This window comes from Berghia stephanieae, chromosome 13, assembly GCF_034508935.2.
Source record: "Berghia stephanieae isolate SIO BIC M18660-M18661 chromosome 13, UCSD_Bste_1.3, whole genome shotgun sequence".
Taxonomy (NCBI): Eukaryota; Metazoa; Mollusca; class Gastropoda; order Nudibranchia; family Aeolidiidae; genus Berghia; species Berghia stephanieae.
In genome coordinates, this window is record NC_088372.1 from 6,296,487 (window position 1) to 6,320,756 (window position 24,270).

At 37.4% G+C, this 24,270-nt stretch overlaps 1 protein-coding gene across 1 annotated transcript in view; it reads left to right on the forward strand.

Moving 5' to 3' along the window:
- The window catches only part of LOC144958989 (uncharacterized), a 589,046-nt gene that overhangs the window by 380,673 nt on the left and 184,103 nt on the right, over positions 1-24,270 (forward strand). The window contains exons 173-194 of the mRNA XM_078891292.1: positions 156-458; positions 1,245-1,550; positions 2,235-2,540; positions 2,988-3,290; positions 4,008-4,313; positions 4,893-5,198; positions 5,546-5,848; positions 6,709-7,014; positions 7,708-8,013; positions 8,550-8,852; positions 10,057-10,362; positions 10,889-11,194; positions 12,248-12,550; positions 13,357-13,662; positions 14,782-15,087; positions 15,801-16,103; positions 16,805-17,110; positions 18,196-18,501; positions 19,698-19,892; positions 21,028-21,135; positions 22,843-23,148; positions 23,411-23,716. Coding sequence (XP_078747418.1) covers positions 156-458; positions 1,245-1,550; positions 2,235-2,540; positions 2,988-3,290; positions 4,008-4,313; positions 4,893-5,198; positions 5,546-5,848; positions 6,709-7,014; positions 7,708-8,013; positions 8,550-8,852; positions 10,057-10,362; positions 10,889-11,194; positions 12,248-12,550; positions 13,357-13,662; positions 14,782-15,087; positions 15,801-16,103; positions 16,805-17,110; positions 18,196-18,501; positions 19,698-19,892; positions 21,028-21,135; positions 22,843-23,148; positions 23,411-23,716 — 6,405 coding nt within the window. The remainder of the gene's footprint in view (positions 1-155; positions 459-1,244; positions 1,551-2,234; positions 2,541-2,987; positions 3,291-4,007; positions 4,314-4,892; positions 5,199-5,545; positions 5,849-6,708; positions 7,015-7,707; positions 8,014-8,549; positions 8,853-10,056; positions 10,363-10,888; positions 11,195-12,247; positions 12,551-13,356; positions 13,663-14,781; positions 15,088-15,800; positions 16,104-16,804; positions 17,111-18,195; positions 18,502-19,697; positions 19,893-21,027; positions 21,136-22,842; positions 23,149-23,410; positions 23,717-24,270) is intronic.

Here is a 24,270-nt window from a genome sequence, read left to right on the forward strand (position 1 = left end):
TTTAAAGCAATAATAATAATAATAATAATAATAATAATAATAATAATAATAATAATAATAATAATAATAATAATAATAATAATAATAATAAATTCTCAGCATTTCCTGAAACACTGAATACTTAACCATAATATCATATTTATCTTTTCCACCAGCTGTACCAGGCAAACCTGTTGGACCAATCAAATTCTCTCAAATTTTGGCCGAATCCGTCACCCTGTCCTGGTCACCACCCAAGAAAGATGGCGGTTCCAAGGTCACTTCTTATACGGTTGACCTCTCGTCTGACGGTGGAAAGACCTGGACGGAAACGGGCACCGTGGAGGCAACAACTACAGTGTTTACTGCCCAAGATCTTACAGAGAAGCAGAAGTATAAATTCCGAGTGTCTGCTGTCAATGACGTTGGAAAAGGGGAGCCCCTGGAAAGTGATAACGTTACTCCACAAAGACAGATTAGTAAGTTGGTGGAGCGTATTTTCAATTAGTTTGTATTTGTAGTATATGTGCGGCTATGTGGTCTAGTGGTATGACACTTGCTTTCGGATCGGAAGGTCCTGGGTTCGAGCCTCGCTCGGCGCATAGTTGAGTCCTTGGAAAAGGCTCTTTACTCACATTCTCTCAACGTACTCGGGTGTAAAATGAGTACCTGGCCGTTAACAGCGTTGTCTCTGTCGAAAAAAAAAACAATTGTAATATCGCCTAATAGGCGTCATGTCTCGTTCTACATGTTACGTGTTGCTGTTGGTCAGGGACCTTTTGTAAAGCGCTTTGAGCACATTTAGTGGATATTGCGCTAAATAAAAGCTCAGGATTGTTTTTGAAACATTTCTGGAATCATTAAAAAAAATTTTTTAACATATTTCTAGAAAAAGTCGATCTGAAATAATCATTTGCTTCGTGAAAAAAAAAATCGATACACAAATAAAATTCTTGTTAAATATGTGTCAGTGCATGACATAATCAGTCGGAAGGTGAACATTTTGGATTTGCATTTTTTGCATTTTCTGAAAGAATTTGTGGGGAGCATTTTAATCTTTATTTGAAGTAAATCGGGTGATTTTTCGTGAAGTTATGGTCAGATGTATGGGAAAGATATCCAGCAACTTTTCTCAAATTTCATACTTTTTCATCTTTACTAGCTGTAAAAAATATTTAGAAGTGAAATTAAGCTTTGATATTTCCCGAAGATGTACAAAAGGGTTGAGTTACAAGTGATAATTCTTTAACTCTTTTTTCAAATAGCTAAACCTTCAAAACCGCAAGGACCTTTGGAGGCGAAAGACATCAAGAAGGACTCCGTCACGTTGTCATGGAAACCGCCTACTGACGATGGCGGATCTCCGCTTACCGGTTACGTCATCATGAAACGAGACGCTAAGAGATCCACGTGGTCTCCTGCAGGAAAAGTCGACGCGTCTGCAACCGAATTCAAGGTGAAAGATTTGCTAGAAGGAACTCAGTACTACTTCAAGGTTGCCGCTGAGAATAAAGTCGGGCAGAGCGAGCCCTTAGAAACAGATGCAGCTATTTTAGCCAAGAATCCTTATGGTAAGTATTTTGAACATGGATCATAATACCACAGGGGAAAAACGATCAAAGTCACATTTTCAGCTTTTGAGAAAATCAAAATAAAAGTTTGGAAACCCATTTGAAAACGCCACATGATAACATGAATTGAACTGAATGTGAATTACTAAACGTATATATTTTGATCACAAGTCAGATGCATATAAAAAACAAGCTTTTGGTTGGTTTTAATACAAAATTATTGTGACATTAGAACAGTAAGGGTCTTTCGGACTTTGATCGATTTTCCCCTGTGGCCTTCAATTGTTTTGTGAGAAAATGAAATGTATCCTTTATCATGCAAATTATGGTAGGGTAAACATCCCTTTGATATTATAGTTATAGGAAAGGTGGGGGGGGGGGGGAGTGCACGATAGACAAAAAACAAATAAAAAATAAAAATAATTAAAATTCCCTTTGTACATCCCCATGGGGAAATTTGTCTTAAGCTAGGGAAGACAGGAATAACCCAGGCGTCAGCCGCAGAGCAGTGCTGCAAAGTGAGCTAGGACGAGCTGACTTGCTCAATGCCACACAGCGCAGCGGCGGGTGATCGTACTCGGGTACCTTTCGCTGAGCCACGCTGCCCCTAAGAATGGTACACATACGATGACAATGATGTAATGTGACTTAACCCTCACAGAAACATTTCACTTTTATTCCTAGACAAACCATCAGCACCAGAAGGGCCTTTGGAAATTTCCAATGTAACGGAAACAACAGCAGATCTTGCATGGAATCCGCCCAAGAGCGACGGAGGTTCACCTCTGACCTCATACGTCATTGAAGTCAAACCCACTAACCGATCTACATGGACATCAGCCGGCAAGGTCAAGGGTGACCAGACAACATTCACCGTCCCTGACCTTCGTGTTGGCACAGAGTACGCGTTCCGTGTGTCTGCTGTTAATGCCGAGGGCCAGAGCTCACCACTGGAAGGCAAAGATACAGCAAAACCTGTCAAGAAAATAGGCAAGTTCATTTATTTTTTTTCATTGACTTTGCCTCATCATCATCATCATCATAGCTTTTCGCTCGAACACCGAACCCACCCACAGCATCTGTGGAGCAGACTCTTAGGTCATGGTCATTGCAGCTGTGCCCATTCTGAAATTCTCTAAGGATGTGCTCCATCGTCTGCTCTAGGCATCCCATCCACATGTAAACAAGCTAGTCTCAGCCAGCCCCCACTTTTTCATGCTTCCAACTGCTCTCCCAATTTTTGCCCGTGCTCTGTTCAGTGTTGCCTCATGATATGTTTTGGCCTCAATGTATTAATAAATTTTGAAGTTGTCCAAAGTAGGACAGATCAACCATCTCCTCCTCACCTAAATCAAACTTTAATTTTTTATTTTATTTTAAAAGCAATCATCCAAATAAGTATTTGAAATCAATTTCTATTTCACTATTTTTCTTCAGTGCCCCCTGGACAACCCAGAGATTTGCGTGCAGGAAGGATTGGAGCTGATTACGTAACACTTGAATGGAAACCGCCTAAAGAAGATGGTGGTTCAAAGGTCACAGGTTACCGTATTGAAAAATGTGAAGAGAGCTCCGAAGACTGGGTCAAAGTTGAAGATGTCAAGGCCATGGACACAGCATACAAAGTGACTGACTTGAAGGAGAATGTCGGATATTTCTTTGCTGTGTCTGCCAAGAACGAGGCAGGATTTGGAGAAGCTTGTGAGACCGACGCTGTCATCACTCCCAAAACACCTGAAGGTTAGTCAGGGAACAACACATCTGATAATTCTCAGAATGTCCTACAAGATCGCATATTAATAATAATAATAATAATAATAATGATAATAATAATAATAATAATAATAATAATAATAATAATAATAATAATAATAATAATAATAATAATAATAATAATAATAATAATAATAATAATAATAATAATGATGATGATAATACTACTACTACTACTACTACTACTACTACTACTACTACTACTACTACTACTACTACTACTACTACTAATAATAATAATAATAATAATAATAATACCACACACTATAGCGCCAACATCTCATGCAATATGAGCTCTAGGCGCTTTTTATGTCGGTATCGCTATCCTTGCAAAAAATCTTATCGATGACCTGTATTTAATGTAGTAGAAACGTTTCATATTCCGCTTTTGTTCCAATTACGTTATTAGTCACATAATATGCTATTGTTTATCGATTTGATTTTTGCCAAGAAGCAATAACAAGACGGTGCCTTTTTATTAACTATGTAAAAATAAAACCTCAGGTAAAGCTGAACAAACTGACCAATTATAATGATGTATATTTTGAGAATTATGCGTTTATTCATATAACGCCAGTCACTTTGAGCATATTTGCATGTTTTTCAATGAATTGACAATCATCAAGCACATGGAAACATGACGATTGAAAAAAAATACATAATATTTTTTTCATTGTATCACAGGACCCCCAGGTCCCCCTGAAGGTCCTATCGTCATATCTGACGTCAACAAAACGTGTGTGACCTTGACCTGGAAACCCCCAAAATCAGATGGAGGCTCCAAACTGACCCAGTATTCCATCGAACGACGTGAAGCTGCCCGCAGCCAATGGACTCGAATGGACACTTGTCCTGGAGACGTGACCACTATAACCAGTAGGAGTCTGGTGGAAGGAACGGAATATTATTTCCGCGTCAGGGCAGAAAACAAACATGGAGTCAGTGACTTTATTGAGACGGACAAGTCGGTCAAGATGAAGAGTCCCTTTGGTAAGTTCAGATTTTAAAGAAGCTCTGCAGTAAGACATTACCTGATTTGAAAAAAAAACCCCAAAAAACCTCAACCACCTCAAGATATGTTGCTTGCTTCCTCATCGTGTATGTTATATCATTTTTGGGACCTTAGCGGGTACAATGACCCTTCTTTTCTCTGTTAACACAGTGATGATCTATTATTGACAACTTGAAAAGCATCTTGTCGATTATATATTATAATAAAAACTTCCAAATACGTCTTAAGTAGATATAAATTGCATAAAGGAGTCTCCTGCAGCTATAAAATATTATATTCAGTAACCTACATCAACCATATTGCACAGATTCAAACCAAGCTTTGAAAATTTATGAGGTTTCACCATATGTCGTCAAAATTGTATGTTTTTGCAGGTAGAGCTTTCTCGATTACAAAGACAGTTTGAAGCACAGGCTGAAATATGGAAATGCTTCCATTTACTAATCTGTTAATTTTTAAAACATTTTCTTTCAAAGACAACGTAGGTTTCACAGTTTGTCGGGGAATCGAGTAGTAATAAAAGTTTATGAACAATGTGATTATTCTCTCACCTTCAGAAAAACCATCAGCTCCAGTCGGGCCTTTGGAAATTTCTAACGTGACTGAAACTTCTGCTGATTTGGCCTGGAAACCACCGAAAAGTGACGGAGGCTCACCTCTGACCTCATACATCATTGAAATGAAACCCAGCAACAGATCGTCATGGTCACCAGTTGGCAAGGTCAAGGCAGACCAGACGACCTTCACCGTCCCTGACCTCCGTATTGGAACAGAGTACATGTTCCGTGTCATTGCTGTCAACGACGAAGGTCAGAGTTCACCACTGGAAGGCAAAGACTCAGCCAAACCTGTCAAGAAAGTTGGTGAGTATAAACTAAACCCACTTAATCACGCAATGGTTTCGATTAGATTATTGCCTTAATGTAATTGATGCATTTTGTTCATATACATATGTTGAGATATCAATAACATTCATTTAAGTTTAAACATATCCTTTATCAATTTTACTCATTGTTCTCACTTGTCATAGGATAGTTTAAAGGATCCAAATTTGACTTTGAAGTATGTATAACAGAACATCGTACAATACTGAAACACAGACAAAATGCAAATCAGAATTTATGATTCTATATTGGAAAAATACCCCTCAGAAATTCTACAATAATCTAAAATGAGCATTATCAACATTTTCATCTTCTGTGCCTTTCAGTTCCTCCTGGACAACCCAGAGATTTGCGTGCAGGAAGGATTGGAGCTGATTACGTCACTCTTGAATGGAAACCCCCTAAAGAAGACGGCGGTTCAAAGGTCACGGGTTACCGTATTGAAAAATGTGAGGAGAGCTCTGAAGACTGGGTCAAAGTTCAAGAAGTCAAGGCCATGGACACAGCTTACAAAGTGACTGACTTGAAGGAGAATGTCGGATATTACTTTGCTGTGTCTGCCAAGAACGAGGCAGGATTTGGAGAAGCTTGTGAGACAGACGCCGTCATCACTCCCAAAACACCTGAAGGTATAATATGTGACAAAAATGTGATAGGGTAAACAAGTCGATAAAATGTGAAATTTATATATAAATGATCAGTAATAAGATATTTTAGTTTTTCCCTTTCTAAATAATCATTATTTTCATTCTTAATCAAAGTGGGCGTAAGTCGAGGGACATAATTTAGGCTATAAATTCATTCACAGCACGCCAATCACTCTGAGAAAACAATTTTTTAAAGGCGACGAATCATTCTAACATATTGGGCAGCATTTATTGTTTTGCTTAAACCGAGACAGTTTACACAATAGTGTATTTGCCATTATCTATGTCAAATATCGCAGTTAAGATATTTTGGGCAATGATCGTTTAACCCACTTCTGAAAAAGTCTTTAGCTATGACTTCGGATTTTCTTTTATACACCCACTCCGAGGTACGTCATCAGCATGTCATAAACTCCATTGGTTGTTTTAAATCATTGTTAAAACACTAGATACCCTTTTACTGTTACATTTCTGTATTAAATATTATGACAAACTTTGCTGCTATTGATATCATTGTGGTGTACGTTTAATATAAAGTTTGTATATTAATGTGTACACTACACGGTGTTGAAATTACGAGTTGTAAATGCCTTGTTTTTATTAATACTGTTATTATTATTATTATTATTATTATTATTATTATTATTATTATTATTATTATTATTATTATTATTATTATTATTATTATTATCATTATTATTATTGTTTAGAATAATAGTAGAAGCGATTTGATACTTGAAGATATCTAATAACAATATAACTTCAAATGAGTTAGCACTATTTTGTTTCACAACCACATCACATGTAAATAATTGACTCAACAACATGACATCCTATTCCAGGTCCCCCAGGTCCCCCTGAAGGTCCCATCGTCGTGTCTGACGTCAACAAAACGTGTGTGACCTTGACCTGGAAACCCCCAAAATCAGATGGAGGCTCCAAACTGACCCAGTATTCCATCGAACGTCGTGAAGCTGCCCGCAGCCAATGGACTCGAATGGACACTTGTCCTGGAGACGTGACCACTATAACCAGCAGGAGTCTGGTGGAAGGAACGGAATATTATTTCCGCGTCAGGGCAGAAAACAAACATGGAGTCAGTGACTTCATTGAGACGGACAAGTCGGTCAAGATGAAGAGTCCCTTTGGTAAGTTCAGATTTTAAAGAAGCTTTGCAGTAAAAAAATAAAGCAACAACAATTATGTTCTCATTTTCTTGATTGAAAACAAAACAACCTCCAGGTTTGTGGTTTGCTTTGCTTCCTCACATCTTGTATGTTATATCATTTCTTTGGGAGCTTATAATGTAAAATGACCTTTTTTTACTTTAACAGTGGCTCTCTATTATATGACATTGCAATAATCATATAGGCGTTTATATATTGCAAAAAAAAAACAACAAACAAACAAAAAACAACAACAACCCCCCCCCCCAAAAAAAATAAAATAACAACAACAAAAAAAAACAAACAAAAAAAACAACAAAACAAAACAATACAAACAAACCCCATCCAGATAAGTATTTAGCAGAGTTAAGTAATAAACTGAATCTCCTGTAGTTAAAACATGTTATATTCCGTAACCTGTAGCAGCCATTTTGTACATCCCCAAACAAAGGTTTAGAACATTATGATGCGATTTCGCCATTTCATCAAAAGTGTATTCTTTCTTGATGAGAAAGACATTTTGACACTCAGGTTGAAATATAAGAAAGCTTCCCTTCACTAATCTGTTGTTTTAGTTAACATTTTGTTCAATTCAGGGCTTTAGTTTTACATTTTTTCCGTGTAGCAAATGATACTAAAATATTCTGAGCAATGTGATTAACCTCTCACCCTCAGAAAAACCATCAGCTCCAGTCGGACCTTTGGAAATTTCTAACGTGACTGAAACATCTGCTGATTTGACATGGAAACCACCGAAAAGTGATGGCGGATCACCTCTGACCTCATACATCATTGAAATGAAACCCAGCAGCAGATCGTCATGGTCACCAGTTGGCAAGGTCAATGCAGACCAGACGACCTTCACCGTCCCTGACCTGCGTATTGGAACAGAGTACATGTTCCGTGTCATTGCTGTCAATGATGAAGGTCAGAGTTCACCACTGGAGGGCAAAGACTCAGCCAAACCTGTCAAGAAGATTGGTGAGTGTATACTAAAGCCACTTAATCCTGTAAAGATTTTGCTTAAATTATATTCCTTGTGTATTTGATAGGTATTTTTATACTTGCATAACTTACCGAAACGAATATTTTTGTGTTCGTGGATAGCTCACACGGTAGAGCCACGCTCTCACCTGCCAGGCGGAGTTGTCGTACCAATAAGGTCGCAGGTTCAAACCCCACCACCGCCGCGAGAAATTTTTATTCTCTATTGTCTTCTGGCACTTTTCTACTCACTTCATATCTTGTTGTTCATAACTTACCATACTTTTTTGAGATAACTACCAAATTCATTTAAGGATAAATACCCATTGTAGTTACTTCTCATAGAATATTTTATAGGATCCAAGCTTGACTTTAAAGTATGTATAATTTTAGATCGTAGAATACAATACTGAAACCAAGACAAACTAAATGTAAATCAGAGTTTATGATTCTAGATTGGATAAAACCCTCAGAAAACCTACAACGATTCCAAAAAATGTGCATCAGCATTTTCCTCTTTTGTGCCTTTTCAGTTCCTCCTGGCCAACCAAGAGATTTGCGTGCAGGAAGGATTGGAGCCGACTACGTAACTCTTGAATGGAAACCTCCTAAAGAAGACGGCGGTTCAAAGGTCACAGGTTACCGTATTGAAAAATGTGAGGAGAGCTCCGAAGACTGGGTCAAAGTTCAAGAAGTCAAGGCCATGGACACAGCTTACAAAGTGACTGACTTGAAGGAGAATGTCGGATATTACTTTGCTGTGTCTGCCAAGAACGAGGCAGGATTTGGAGATGCTTGTGAAACAGACGCTGTCATCACTCCCAAAACACCTGAAGGTATAATATGTGACAAAACGCCTCAATCTGGTATTATGTCAGGAGAAACCAGATGATAAAAAGCTAACTTTAGATTAGTCTGATCAGAAATAGATATCTTCGTGTTTCCTTTAAAAATAAACAAACAAAAAACTTGGGTTTTTATATAAGCGCAATATACACTAAACGTACTCAAAACGCTTAACAAGGAGTTCCTAGCCAATAACAACATTCAAACATGTAGGACGAGATATGACGCCTGTTAGGCGATATTACAATTCTATTCCGACAGGCTGATAACGGTCAGGTATTCATTTTACACCTGAGTGCTGTGAGAGAATGTGAGTAAAAAGCCTTTTCTAACGACTCAACTATTCCCCGCTCAGAGCTGGGCTCGAGCCCAAGACCTTCCGATTCAAAGGCGACTGTCATGCATCGCCACACATTATTGTTTCATCTTAATACAATAATATTTAATTCAAATGTCACAATTTTGTCTAGATATAAATTCATTCGCAGCAATATATTTTCCTGACATTGTACCATTTTAAGGCGATGAATAACATACATATTCGGAAGCATTTATTGTTTTGCTAAAATTGTATATTTGTCACTGTATCTAATGAAACAGATAAATTTTTTTTGACAATGTTTAACCCACTCCTTTCAAATTGGAGATATGTAAAGTAGTCTTTAGCTACGACTTCAGAAATTTCTTTGTGCACGATCTCCGAGGCACGACGTTGGGTCATCATGTTTTACTTACTTACTTACTTACTTAGGCCGCCCCTTAGGGCGCCCAACATGTCCTGTCCTCCATAAGCGTGCGCAGCTCCCGGGTGTTGTCCATTCCTGTGTCATCTAGCAGACAGGCAATGTAAGTTTTATTCTGCTTCTGGTTGTCTCAGGTGGTTCCCATAGCACAAGATTGCTTCTCCTTGTGTCTCCAGAAGTGCCCCGCAAGTCTCAGTCTTCTCTTCTGTATCTCCGAGGTCACTGGGGAGGGGGGGGGGGGGAAGAGGTCACTGTAAAGCTCTTCATTTGATATGTGCTCTTTCTAGCTGGAAAGAGCTGGAAAGTCATCATGTCATAAAACTGTTTGAAGCGATTTGAGACTTGATGATCTTTAATAGCAAATTAATTTCAAATGGGTTTTCACTATTTTGTATTCCAAAGACCTTGCATGTAAATAATTGACTCAACAACATGTGACATTCTATTCCAGGTCCCCCAGGTCCCCCTGAAGGTCCTATCGTCGTGTCTGACGTCAACAAAACGTGTGTGACCTTGACCTGGAAAGCCCCAAAATCAGATGGAGGTTCCAAACTGACCCAGTATTCCATTGAACGCCGTGAAGCTGCCCGCAGCCAATGGACTCGAATGGACACTTGTCCTGGAGACGTGACCACTATAACCAGTAGGAGTCTGGTAGAAGGAACGGAATATTATTTCCGCGTCAGGGCAGAAAACAAACATGGAGTCAGTGACTTTATTGAGACGGACAAGTCGGTCAAGATGAAGAGTCCCTTTGGTAAGTTTAGAAAAAGACTACATATTTTGGATATTTTTGTGTAGCTAAATATAAGACTAACCCTCAATACTGGCCTTTAGTAATAATATTGTAATTGTTACAATTACACAATGAATCACATGGTTTTTGGGGTTTTATTTTATTTTTTTTTCCAAACGAGCACATTGTACCTTGCTAAATATGCAACCCATTGCCTCTTAATGGTATTGCATCGTGGTAAAGAGGGTTCCGAAAATTGATTGTATACCGAAAACGGTAGGAAATGCAAAATTGAGATATGTAGACTATGTAACTACATTCAGCCTTCTTGGTAAAACATTTTGAGTTCATTGAAATGTCATAACTAATGTCAAATTTCAATCATCAAGTTTACAATTTTGGGCTAAATTGTATGCCATGAATATGGATATAAGTAATTTTTATAACATGCTCTGAATTGGTATAAATGAATTGAAAGTGCTATTAAATGTCTAAAAAACAGTTATGTAGTCACATGCACATATACTCTTGATATCTTTGCCTTCAGAAAAACCATCGGCCCCAGTCGGACCTTTGGAAATTTCAAATGTGACTGAAACTTCCGCTGATTTGACCTGGAAACCTCCTAGAAGTGATGGCGGTTCACCTTTGACCTCGTATATCATTGAAATGAAGCCCAGTAACAGAACCTCATGGACCTCAGTTGGCAAGGTCAAGGCAGACCAGACGTCCTTCACAGTCCCTGACCTTCGTATTGGTACGGAGTACATGTTCCGTGTAATTGCTGTCAATGACGAGGGTCAGAGTTCACCTCTTGAAGGAAGAGACGCAATCAAACCTGTGAAGAAAATAGGTGGGTTTGCATTTTTTTTTATATAGATAGTATGCGCTTGGCTAAGAAGCTTATAACATTGCCATCCGGAGGTATAACGGACCAACACACAAAACTGTGTGTATCCATGAACCTTTATAGTCTGGTTGATACAGTTTAGTGAGTATTACTCACAAACGCGGATGGCAAAATACAAAAATAAAGACTTGAATGACGTCATCTTCGTTCTATCTATAACATAGATTCCTTTATTTAACTCTCTCCTTCCAGGCCATTTTCCGGATTGTCCCCAAAACTTCACACCCAACTTATACAAAAATAGATTTTTTTTCACACAAACACAAAAGCTGTTAGTTCTTGCTATAGAATTTATTCCTGCTAAACGAGCTCTTCAACACAATGTTAATATACTTTAACTATAGCAAACATTTGTGTCCAAAAATTATGATGTACAAAAGAAATCAGAATGAGAAAAATGTTGGCTGCATCGCAACGAATGTGACGATTTTCATACGGATGGTAAGGAGGGGGTTAATGTAGTTATTTAGTCTCTGAAGCATTTTAAATTCCTTACTTATCTAACATACTAAATCACCGACCTTTTGTATCCCTTTATGATTCTATTTCAAAGTGAGATGAATTATCATTTCATATGATTTAAACTTTTAAATCTACATCCCAATTACATATTTGTGACCCCTCGTCTCAAAACGGTATTAAGTCGGGATGATTAAGATGCTGAAAATGGAATTTATAGCCAGAAATATGAGACTTAAGTTGAGTTTACTATGCTTTATTGAGGATAAGGAATATCATATTTTACTGTGCTAAATACGAAAGTTTCATATTTTAGACCAGTTTAACTATAATTTCACTTTGTAACATCTGGTCCATCCCGACACAATACCGTTTTGAGACGTTGGGTCACATTTAATAATGAATCAATAAAGCAAATGAGTCAAAAAATTGAAATATTTAAAATAAATAAATGACCATGCAAAAGCTATTAAAGGAGCAAATAAACGAATAGACTAAATATTAAGACAATGTTTTATTGCTATATTTCATCATAAGTACCCCCTGGCCAACCCAGAGATTTGCGTGCTGGAAGAATCGGAGCTGATTACGTAACACTTGAATGGAAACCGCCTAAAGAAGACGGAGGTTCAAAGGTCACAGGTTACCGTATTGAAAAATGTGAGGAGAGCTCCGAAGACTGGGTCAAAGTTCAAGAAGTCAAGGCCATGGACACAGCTTACAAAGTGACTGACTTGAAGGAGAATGTCGGATATTACTTTGCTGTGTCTGCCAAGAACGAGGCAGGATTTGGAGAAGCTTGTGAGACAGACGCCGTCATCACTCCCAAAACACCTGAAGGTAACAATCATGATGCAATTTTTCATAGTATTTTAAAGAACTTCTCTTTCGCGTAAACCAGTGATTACCCACAATTATTTTTCATCAAAACTCATGTGTATGACATAATCAGTCGGAAGGTGAAAATTTTGGATTTGAGTTTTATAAAAGAATATGCTCCCCAGAGCATTTTAATCTTTATTTAAAGTAAATCGGATGATTTTCCATGAAGTTATGGTCAGATAGATGTATGGAAAATGTATCCAGCAAATTTTCTCAAAATTCAAACTTTTTCAACTTGACTAGCTGTAAAAAATATTTAGAAGTGAAATTAGGCTTTGATATTTCCCGAAGATGTACAAAAAGAGTTGATTTAATCATTTATGATAAGAAATCATTTTTTATTTTTTTTAAAATTGACCGTCTAACTAAACTTGGCAATATCTTATTTCAAACCTTTTCACCATCCGATTGGTTATGTCATTCACTGTAACATATAGTAAGTCATAAATCAGTATAGAATATTTACCAAGATTATTGTATTCGAGGTGAAAAGCAATTGCTTTAAATTTCAGATCACAATATTAATTTTAAAAGATAAAACTGTTTTTTTATTTATTTAATGTATGGTTAGTAAATGGATACCAATTAATTAGTATTTGTAAGGAAAAAGAATTGTATTTTATCTGACACTTCTGTTTAATGTAAACAATATCATGTAACGTGCGTTGTTGTAAGCATGTTTGCACCCTGGCCAAAGAGTCGATCACATTAAAAAATGTTGAAATCGCCCTGATTGGCCACATAACACGCTCTTTCGATTTTAGGTCCCCCAAGTCCCCCTGAAGGACCCATCGATGTATCTGACGTCAACAAAACGTGTGTGACCTTGACCTGGAAACCCCCTAAATCAGATGGAGGCTCCAAACTGACCCAGTATTCCATTGAACGTCGTGAAGCTGCCCGCAGCCAATGGACTCGAATGGACACTTGTCCTGGAGACGTGACCACTATAACCAGCAGGAGTCTGGTAGAAGGAATGGAATATTATTTCCGCGTCAGGGCAGAAAACAAACATGGAGTCAGTGACTTTATTGAGACGGACAAGTCGGTCAAGATGAAGAGTCCCTTTGGTAAGTCAACGATACTGAAACACACGTTAGATTTTCCCATAGTTAAAAGACATAAAAAATAACAAAAAAATACGGATCCCGTCAAAATACTATTCTATTTGATAAACGACTATGATAAAGCATCTATTTATAGCTTGTTTATTAAAGCATTTTTAGAGAGAGCAGATGAAGAGCATTATAATACACGTTTATAGCCCTTTCAGCAAAGCGTAATATTTAGTCTTGTATATAAACTTTTGAATTGTGCTAAAAGCGCAATCCCACCACCTCGATTTCCAACACACTTCACAGCTCTGTACACCTACTCCAACGTTTTAGGCAATTTGTAATATTATCTAACAGATTTTCTATCATACAATTCTAGCTTCCTTTATAAAGGCTTCAAGGAGAATATACAATTCACCCCATATACCGGGGCATACTCAATGTCTCAATTGTTTCTATGTTATATGTTTGTGTTGAGAATATTGGCTATTAAGCTTAACTGCTGGCCAACTAACTTCGCTGTGGTTGTGTGTGTTGGACTCGCGGTCTCCAGTAGTCGATGAGAGTAGTAGTGATTGACCTGACGCATTTTTTTGGGTTTGTGGATAGCTCATACGGTAGAGTCACGCTCTCACCGGCCAGGCGGAGTTGTCGTACCAATAAGGCCTCGGGTTGAAACCCTATCGCCGCCGCGAATTTTTTTTATTTTCTATTGTCTTCTGGCACTTTTCTACTCACTTCACCTCTTGTTGTTACCAACATAAGTGCCTGCTCCACTCACTTTTCTGAATTAAGAAGAAAATCCATAACTTCTCTCTGTAAGGCTATTCTAAGTCACAACAAGAACAAAAATCTTTTTGTGAATCTTTGAAAATCAAATAAGAGATTCAAACATTTATTCATTTACTTACTTGCATTAGTAGTATTAGTAAGCTCGCAGTCCGAATGACGCTTGCTGAGAATTGTGTGATTCAGTCACAGTCGATGAGTATATCTGCTCTCTCCATCCATGTTGTTAATTGTTTCCATTGGTCACGGTCCTGGGCAAGAGTTTTGAGGCTGTCGAGATCTTGTTGTGACTTTAGTACTAGTGTTGACAAGATAATAAAGACAAAAATTTTTATTCCTTATCAGAAAAACCATCAGCTCCAGTCGGACCTTTGGAAATTTCCAACGTGACGGAAAATTCCGCTGATTTGACTTGGAAACCACCGAAAAGTGATGGCGGATCACCTTTGACCTCTTACATCATCGAGTCCAAATTAGCCACTCGAACTACTTGGACACCAGCCGGCAAGGTCAAAGGTGACCAAACGTCCTTCACTGTCCCCGACCTTCGTATTGACACAGAGTACATGTTCCGTGTCATTGCTGTCAATGAGGAAGGTCAGAGTCCAGCCCTGGAAGGTAGAGATACAGCCAAACCTGTTAAGAAAATTGGTAAGAATTTTGAAAGAATTTACCTCTTAATTTAGACTTGATATTATTATTATTATTATTATTATTATTATTATTATTATTATTATTATTATTGTTATTATTATTTATTATTATTATTATTATTATTATTATTATTATTATTATTATTATTATTATTATTATTATTATTATTATTATTATTATTATTATTATAAAAACAGAATTTATGCCTTGCTGCTGCTTAACACCCATGACCTCTGCAACTGCAATAATTAAATAAAATTACAGTTTTACTGAAATTCTATGATAAAGTTACACCCTATAATATTATGACTTTAGTGTTTAAATTCAATCAAAATCAACTTCAGATCAACTCAAGCAGAAATTGTCATTGCAGTTTCCTTGAAAGTCTGGTTTAACCCTCTCCTTACCAACTGTAGGAAATCGTCACATTCGATACGATACAACCAACATTTTTCTTATTCAAATTTGTTATGTACATCATAAAAAAAAAGAAAATGAACTGTGTTGTATAGCATGTTTTGCTAAAGAAATTATTTACCACAAGAACTTACTGCTATTGTATTTGAGTGACAACAATCTATTTTTGTGTTCGTTGGGTGTGAAGTTTTGGGGAAAATCCTGAAAATGGCTGGTAAGGAGAGAGTTAATCTGTTTCAAAACTTACCTTAAGACATTGAAAGACCTGTTCAACACGCTTCTCTTTTTATCAGTTCCCCCAGGCCAGCCTAGAGACTTACGGGCTGGAAGAATTGGGGCAGACTATGTGACACTCGAATGGAAACCTCCCAAAGAAGACGGCGGGTCAAAGGTCACAAGTTACCGCGTGGAAAAATGTGAGGAGATTTCTGACGACTGGGTCAAAGTTGAAGATGTCAAGGCCATGGATACCAGCTACAAAGTGACAAATCTGAAGGAGGGAGTAGGGTATTATTTTGCTGTGTCTGCCAAGAACGAAGCTGGACTTGGAGAACCGTGTGAAACCGATGCTCTCATTAAACCAAAGAAACCTGAAGGTAACGATAAAATATTTAGAATTACATAGATGTGTGTGTGTGTGTGGGGGGGGGGGGGGGGGGGGCAAAAAACCACCAAAAGAATAATACGCACAACCAACGCCCCCACCCCATACCACACATAAATAAACTTTTACACATACATACACATATCTACAAGTAAACGCACGCGCACATAAATACACACACGTGACACTATTCATAACGAGAGAGAGAGAGGGAGAGAGAGAGAGAGAGAGAGAGAGAGAGAGAGGGAGAGAGAGAGGGGGGGGGGGGGAATGAAATCAAGTGACGAACTCACTAACGTAGTATAGATTATAATATATTTATCTTTCAAACCGTGAATGGCTCTCTCGTTTCTTTTGGGGATTTTTTATAATAATTATATACTAGGGATTCCTTATCTCACTTTTTTTCCGAATAAAAAAAATTGTAAGGGGAGACGATTTGTTGGGTTTTGAGTTTAATTTTTATTTGTATTGATAGTATGCACTTGGCTAAGAAGTTCACAACATTGCCATCCGGAAATATAACGGACCAATACACACAAATATGTGTAACCATGAACTTTTATAGTCTGGATAATACAGTTTAGTGATAATTACTCATAAACGTGGATGGCAAAAAACAATAATAAAGCCCCGAGTGACGTCAACTTCATTCTATCTATATTCAGACTATTCAAAACTTCTGTTCCACAGGCCCACCAGATACACCCGAAGGCCCTATCGTCATGTCCGACCTTGACAAAACCAGCATAACCTTGACCTGGAAACCTCCCAAATCGGACGGAGGCTCCAAATTGACAGGCTATGCCATCGAACGTCGTGAAGCTGGTCGAAGCCAGTGGACTCGTATGGACACTTGTGGCCCCGATGAGACGACTATCACAAGCAGAACTCTCATTGAAGGCAACGAATATTACTTCAGAGTCAAAGCGGAGAACAGACACGGATCAAGTGAATGGCTTGAGACAGAGAATTCCGTCAAAATGAAGAGTCCTTTTGGTGAGTTTCACTTTTTTTTTTTTTAAAGAGATAAGATTCTTCTACTTCTTTTTTCTTCTTCCTCCTCCTCCTCCTCTTCTTCTTCTTCTTCTTTCTTCTTCTTCTCTTCTTCTCTTCTTCTTCTTCTTCTTCTTCTTCTTCTTCTGCTTCTACTTCTTCTTCTGCTTCTTCTTCTTCTTCTTCTCCTCCTCCTCCTCCTCCTTCTTCTCCTGCTTCTTCTTCTTCTTCTTCTTCTTCTTCTTCTTCTTCTTCTTCTTCTTCCTCCTCCTCCTCCTCCTCCTCCTTCTTCTTCTCTTCTTCTTCTTCTTCTTCTTCTTCTTCTTCTTCTTCTTCTTCTTCTTCTTCTTCTTCTTCTTCTTCTTCTTCTGCTTCTTCTTCTTCTGCTTCTTCTTCTTCTTCTTCCTCCTCCTCCTCCTCCTTCTTCTTCTCCTGCTTCTTCTTCTTCTTCTTCTTCCTCCTCCTCCTCCTCCTCCTCCTCCTCTTCCTCCTCCTCCTCCTCCTCTTCCTCCTCCCCCTCCTCCTCTTCCTCCTCCTCCTCCTCCTCCTCCTCCTCCTCCTCCTCCTCCTCCTTCTTCTTCTTCTTCTTCTTCTTCTTCTTCTTCTTCTTCTTCTCTGCCCACGCCCATTTCAGTTTTATGGCAATCAACTTTTCGTGTCAATTTTTTTGGGATAAAAATGTTCTAAGTACCTAGATATTTATTCTTCATTATTTTTCTCCGTAACAAGAAAAGATTTAATCTCAATATTATGAGAGCTGCCAACGTGAAAATTTAAAAAGTCGTAGTTTCCAAGGGAAAAAAATGAAAAGTCATTATAAATAGATTTACAAATCATATCAATAATTTGTCATCACCATGATCCACAAATACTCCAAACTCCTAAGAATAGGATCTAAGATACTAAATTTTCCTTTTCAAAAAAAATATCGAGTCAAACAGGCGAATGCATCTCTGTAGCTGTAGTCAAATATTATTCGTAATTCTACGAATTTTTCGTAGTACTAGGGCAGGTCTGATATTATCAACACATAGTAAAGACATCAATGAAAAATAAATAATGAGAAAACATTTTGATTCAATCAACAGACAAACCCGGTCGACCAGTTGGGCCACTCAAATTGTCCGACACATCAGAGAAGTCAGTCACCCTTTCATGGAATGCTCCAGAAAGCGACGGCGGAGCACCAATCACCGCCTACGTCATCGAGTCAAGACCCTCAGCAAGATCTAACTGGGCTCCCGTGACGCAGGTCAAGGGTGACGTCCTGACCTGCAACGTTGGTGACCTCCGGGAGGGCACCGAGTACCACTTCCGAGTCATCGCTGTCAACCAAGAAGGTCAAGGTCCTGCTTTGGAATGCAAGGATACCTTTACACCGGTCAAAAAGATTGGTAAGGAACTAGGATCTCATACTTACTTACAGGTTTGATAACCTAGCGGAATTGTGGGTATATTGTTGCAATGGAACAAAAATTGCGAGTCGTTTGGCCATCTATCTGGGTTTTAAAGAAATGTTTTTTTTTTTTTTTGTTTTTTTTGTTTTTTAAAAAATATTTTTTGTTGTTGTATGCTGATGAAGGATTTCGAACCCGAAATGTTGCATGTTTGGTATTGTGTTTAAAAAAATAAATTTAGCAGTTATTTTCATTTTTGTTTATTACTTTTTATGGCCAAATTTAGGAAATTAATTTATTTTTGTTGTTGTTGGAAATTTCACAAGCAAAAAAACTCACCCTCTTTAATAAAGACAATTATTTCACTCTAATTTTTTCGAGTATCTTAAGCATTAATTTCAATTCTATGTATTTGGTTCACTCAGAAATATTACCATCTTGAGATAATTGGCCACATTTGATTTTTTAAAATGTTAGTACTTTGTGATAAGTTGATGGATATATTACTTCATCAATACTTTGTGATAAGTTGATGGATATATTACTTCATCAATACTTTAGTGATCATAATAATAATAATAATAATAATAATAATAATAATAATAATAATAATAATAATAATAATAATAATAATAATGGTATAGATTTATAGTGCGCCAAACATCCCTTCATCAGGAGGGCTCTGTGTGCGTAACATAGATTAAGCCCTAACACAGTACACGAACAACGCTAATTATACACATAATCAAAAGAAAGCCTGTCGGAATAAGAATGTCTTCAATCGACGCTTGAATTCCTCTAGTGAAGACGAAGAACGTATCTCTAGTGGTAGTAAATTCCACAACCCTGGACCAGAATGCTGAAAGGCGCTTTCACCAGCCTTCACTCGACAGCGGGGTGTTTTCAATTTGAGGTCGTTCGTTGATCGAAGCGATCGCTGTGGGTTATACCGTTCAATGAGGTTTGAGAGATATGCTGGTGACGAGCTCTTCGGGCATTTGAAAACGATAGTTGAAGATTTATATTTAATCCGCTGGTCCACTGGCAGCCAATACATCTGCTGTAGTAATTATCAATAGTTGAAGAAAAAAAAGTTGTCAGGGTAAATAAAACAATTTGGTCAATCAGTGCATAGCGATATCATCATCATCATCATGTAAGTGTCAAAGGTCATGCTTGGATTTTCTCCACAGAACCCCCAAGTGCTCCTACAGATCTGAAGACTACCAAGATTGGATCCGATTTTGTAACCTTGACCTGGAAAGCTCCTACATCTGACGGAGGGTCGAAGGTCACAGGTTATAAAGTTGAGAAGTGCATTGAGGGCAAAGATAACTGGACTGGCGTTACCGAATTAAAGAGCTTTGATACGTCTTGCAAAATACAAGGTATGACAAATTATGACAATGGCAGTTTTGTTATCGACTGAAGAAGGGGTTTGAGCCCGAGAAGTTTCATGTCTGGTATTTTGTTTCTTTTTGAAGATGTTTTATTCATTCTTGTTCAATGCGCTTGACAGGCGCCTGTTTTGTTTGACTAACTGATTGCGACGAAATAATAATGATAATAATGATAATAATAATGATAATAATAATATAATAATAATAATAATAATAATAATAATAATAATAATAATAATAATAATAATAATTAATAATAATAATAATAATAATAATAATAATAATAATAATAATAATAATAATAATGATAATAATAATAATAATAATAATAATAATAATAATGACAATAATAATAATAATAATAATAATAATAATAATAATAATAATAATAATAATAATAATAATAATAATAATAATAATAATAATAGACTCTTACAGAGCACACAGTATCCTCAACCATGGGGCTCTTGGCGCTTTACATCAACACAAAAAAAAAATATAGAAAGTACATGACATTTAAAAAAATGTTTTCAAGGATTTTTTGAAAACAGACAATGATTTGGCTTCCCTGATGGTTTGTGGAATGGTGTTCCATATAGACGAAAATGAGAAAAGGGCACACTTTGCCATTTGTAACTTAAATAGATAATAACGTGAAGTTGAATATAAGCTTCAATTTAATTACAAAAACAGATCAAATGAACGTTTCGGGTTTCCCCTTTATCAACAAAACTGGATGATTGAAAGACAACAGATGAATGAGATGATGTGGTAGTGGCGTAGTTAAGATGAATAAACAAAACATTGGTTGGCAGGAAATATTATGCTCCTTTGTAAGGAAGCACGAACTACGCCACTACCACATCATCTCATTCATCTGTGGTGTTTCAATCATCCTGTTTTGTTGATAAAGGGGAAACCCGAAACGTTCATTTGATCTGTTTTTGTAATTAAATTGACGCTTATATTCAACTTTACGTTATTATGTATTTTTTCGAGCTTCGAGCAGCAACATTTACATATTTGTAACTTATAAATTCGACATTGGAAGTAAGACGTCATCTGCAAACCGTAGCCTTTCTTTCTATCGCCCTAATAAATACAATTCACTCTTCCATGACAGATTTGAAGGAGGGAACCCAATACCTATTTTCCGTCAAGGCGAAGAACGATGCTGGTCTCAGCGAGCCTTGCATCACCGATTCTCCAGTTGGTCCCAAGAAACCAGAAGGTAAATAACTGATGTGGTGGTTAATGACAATTTTTTGTAATCATTTAAGATGGTGACTGTCAAAACGTGCTATAGGACACTTAGACCCCCCCCCCCCCCCCCCCCAAAAAAAAAAAAAAAAAAAAAAAAATAAAATGTAAAAATGAGTTAACTCACTCAGACCTGACACCGACTATATCCGTAATTTACCCGGGGTTACTTTTACTTTTACCCCATGACAATTTATTACATTTATATTTCAGAGACAAGTTATAGGCGTAGTAACAAAGCTAATGTTTTTAGTTTTTACATGTTAATGATAGTTGAATAAAACTATCTATCTATGTACATGCTTATTTTAAACACATTTTTTCTCTCCAATTTTGAAAAGTAGCAAAAATCTCTAGGATTGAGTGAGTTAATGCCATGTGCCAATGTATTTTCAATGTATAGATAGTATGCGCTTGGCTAAGAAGCTCATAACATTGCCATCCGGAAGTATAACGGACCAACACACACAAATTTGTGTATCCATGAACGTTTATAGTCTGGGTAATACAGTTTAGTGAGAAGTACTCATAAACGCGGATGGCAAAAAGCAATAACAAAAACCCGAGTGACGTCATCTTCATTCTATCTATTAGACACGTTGGAATCCTTCTAGAAAATCTGAACTTCCAAATCACTCCCGTTATTGTTTTGTTAGACAAAGACAAGCATGGTCTTCTTTTGCTGTACTAAATATATCGACATAAATGTATTGAACATCTTGCTCTCACAGGAAAGATAGAAGGTAAAAAGAGTAAAGGTAGAACAAGAAAACATATTTGAATAGTTTGAACAGCTGGGTGACAAAGAAAGAGAAGAGTAATATTAGTTTTTTGAGGTTATCTGATCAAAGAGATGAATGGCGTACCGTGATCACCAATGTCTGGCACAGACTTGGTACTTGAAGAAGAAAAAGAATAAGAAATATATGACAAGTAAATTGCTTTTCTTTGTATGATGAATAAAAAACTTAGCAAATTATTGAATGCCACATTTTAATCATATGTATTTTATTATTAACTGTAATGAATATGCTTTTCAAACTGTAATCAATGACGTTTCTGTGATTTTGTCCAAAGCCCATTAAGAATTACAATACCACGTTACCTAAATGTAAAGTACGATTACCACCATTATCGATACTAAAAAAAAGTAAGAATTTCTATGCGATATATTTTAAGAAAAGAACGCATGTAAACAAAATAATAAGGTCAAGCCGTTTAAAAAGTTTTTGAAGATATTCTTACTCTAGTTAAAGAAGTGAAGTTGAAGAGAGAACAGTACTACTTAAAAGGAAAAAAAAAGAACACAAAAAGCTTTAATATAAAGATCCATCACTTGCAAGAACAAAATTCACATGACACCATTCAGGGCATGACAAATCCAAGTATTCAGGAAATGTTGTAATGCACTTTACTCAGCATCATCATCATCATCATCATCCATCATCATCCATCGTGGCTTGTGCTCTTGAGCACGTTGCCGGTCAGCTGTCTCCACGAATCACGATCCTCTGCGGTGCGCATGAAATCTGTGTTGCTTTTCAAATCACATTTGGCCATTTATTTAAATAAGTCATTATTTGTCTTCCGCTTGCTCTCTTTCCTTCGATCTGGTGCATTATATTCATAAATAGTTCTTAAAATACTTCTACCATTGAAATCATCTTCAACAACGCAGGAAAACCAAGCGCTCCAGAGGGACCTCTGAAAGTCAAAGATATTGAGAAAACGTCCGTGACCTTGCAATGGCAACCACCGAGTAGTGATGGCGGTTCGCCTATTTCCGGTTACGTCATCGAGAAGAAGGAATCCACCCGATCTAAATGGACAAGGGTTGAGACTATCGATGCGGACCAGACGTCGTTCAAGGTCGAGAATCTTCTGGAAGGTTCGGATTATCTATTCCGAGTATCCGCTGAAAACAAACATGGCGTTAGTGAGCCTCTGACAACGGATTCCATCACAAAGGCGAAGAGTAAATACAGTAAGTAGCTCCGCAAAGATAGTTTTTATGATAATTGATGATGATGATGATGATGATGATGATGATGATGATGATGATGATGATGAAGAAGATGATGATGAAACTCAATTAAGAAATGTAAAATCTGCCGTTTTACAGCAGTCTTGTCTTTAGTTATATACAAAGTCACTTTCATTATGTCATAACTATTATTAAAAACTTTTAAATCTGATACGAGAAAAAGATAAGTCATATTTTAATATCTTGCCACTTTTTCCCACAGACAAACCCGGCAAGCCGCAAGGACCAATAGAATTCACCAACCTGACAGCCGATTCGGTCACCGCCACGTGGAAGGCCCCAAGCACTGACGGTGGTCTCCCTTTGAAGAACTACGTCATCGAATACCGCGACACCAAGAGATCCACGTGGTCCAAGGCTGGCTCCGTGGGCCCAGACACAACATCCTTCAACATCCCCAATCTGATTGAAGGGAATCAGTACGTGTTCCGAGTGACGGCTATCAATGACGAAGGGGAAAGCGAACCGTTGGAGTCTAGAGACACCGTCAAGCCACAGAAACCTGCCGGTGAGAACCAAATTTATGAACACTGTTGTTATCCCTGACTTGATTAGGGTACTCATGGAATCTCAAGACAATGATTTGACTCGGTGATATTCTTCTTCTTCTTCCTCCTCCTCCTCTTCTTCTTCTTCGTCTTCTTCTTCTTCTTCTTCTTCTTCTTCTTCTTCTTCTTCTTCTTCTTCTTCTTCTTCTTCTTCTTCTTCTTCTTCTTCTTCTTCCTTCTTCTTCTTCTTCTTCTTCTTCTTCTTCTTCTTCTTCTTCTTCTTCTTCTTCTCTCTTCTTCTTCTTCTTCTTCTTCTTCTTCTTCTCTTCTTCTTCTTCTTCTTCTCTTCTTCTTCTTCTTCTTCTTCTTCTTCTCTTCTTCTTCTTCTTCTTCTTCTTCTTCTTCTTCTTCTTCTTCTTCTTCTTCTTCTTCTTCTTCTTCTTCTTCTTCTTCTTTCTTCTTCTTCTTTCTTCTTCTTCTTCTTCTTCTTCTTCTTCTTCTTCTTCTTCTTCTTCTTCTTCTTCTTCTTCTTCTTCTTCTTCTTCTTCTTCTCTTCTTCTTCTTCTTCTTCTTC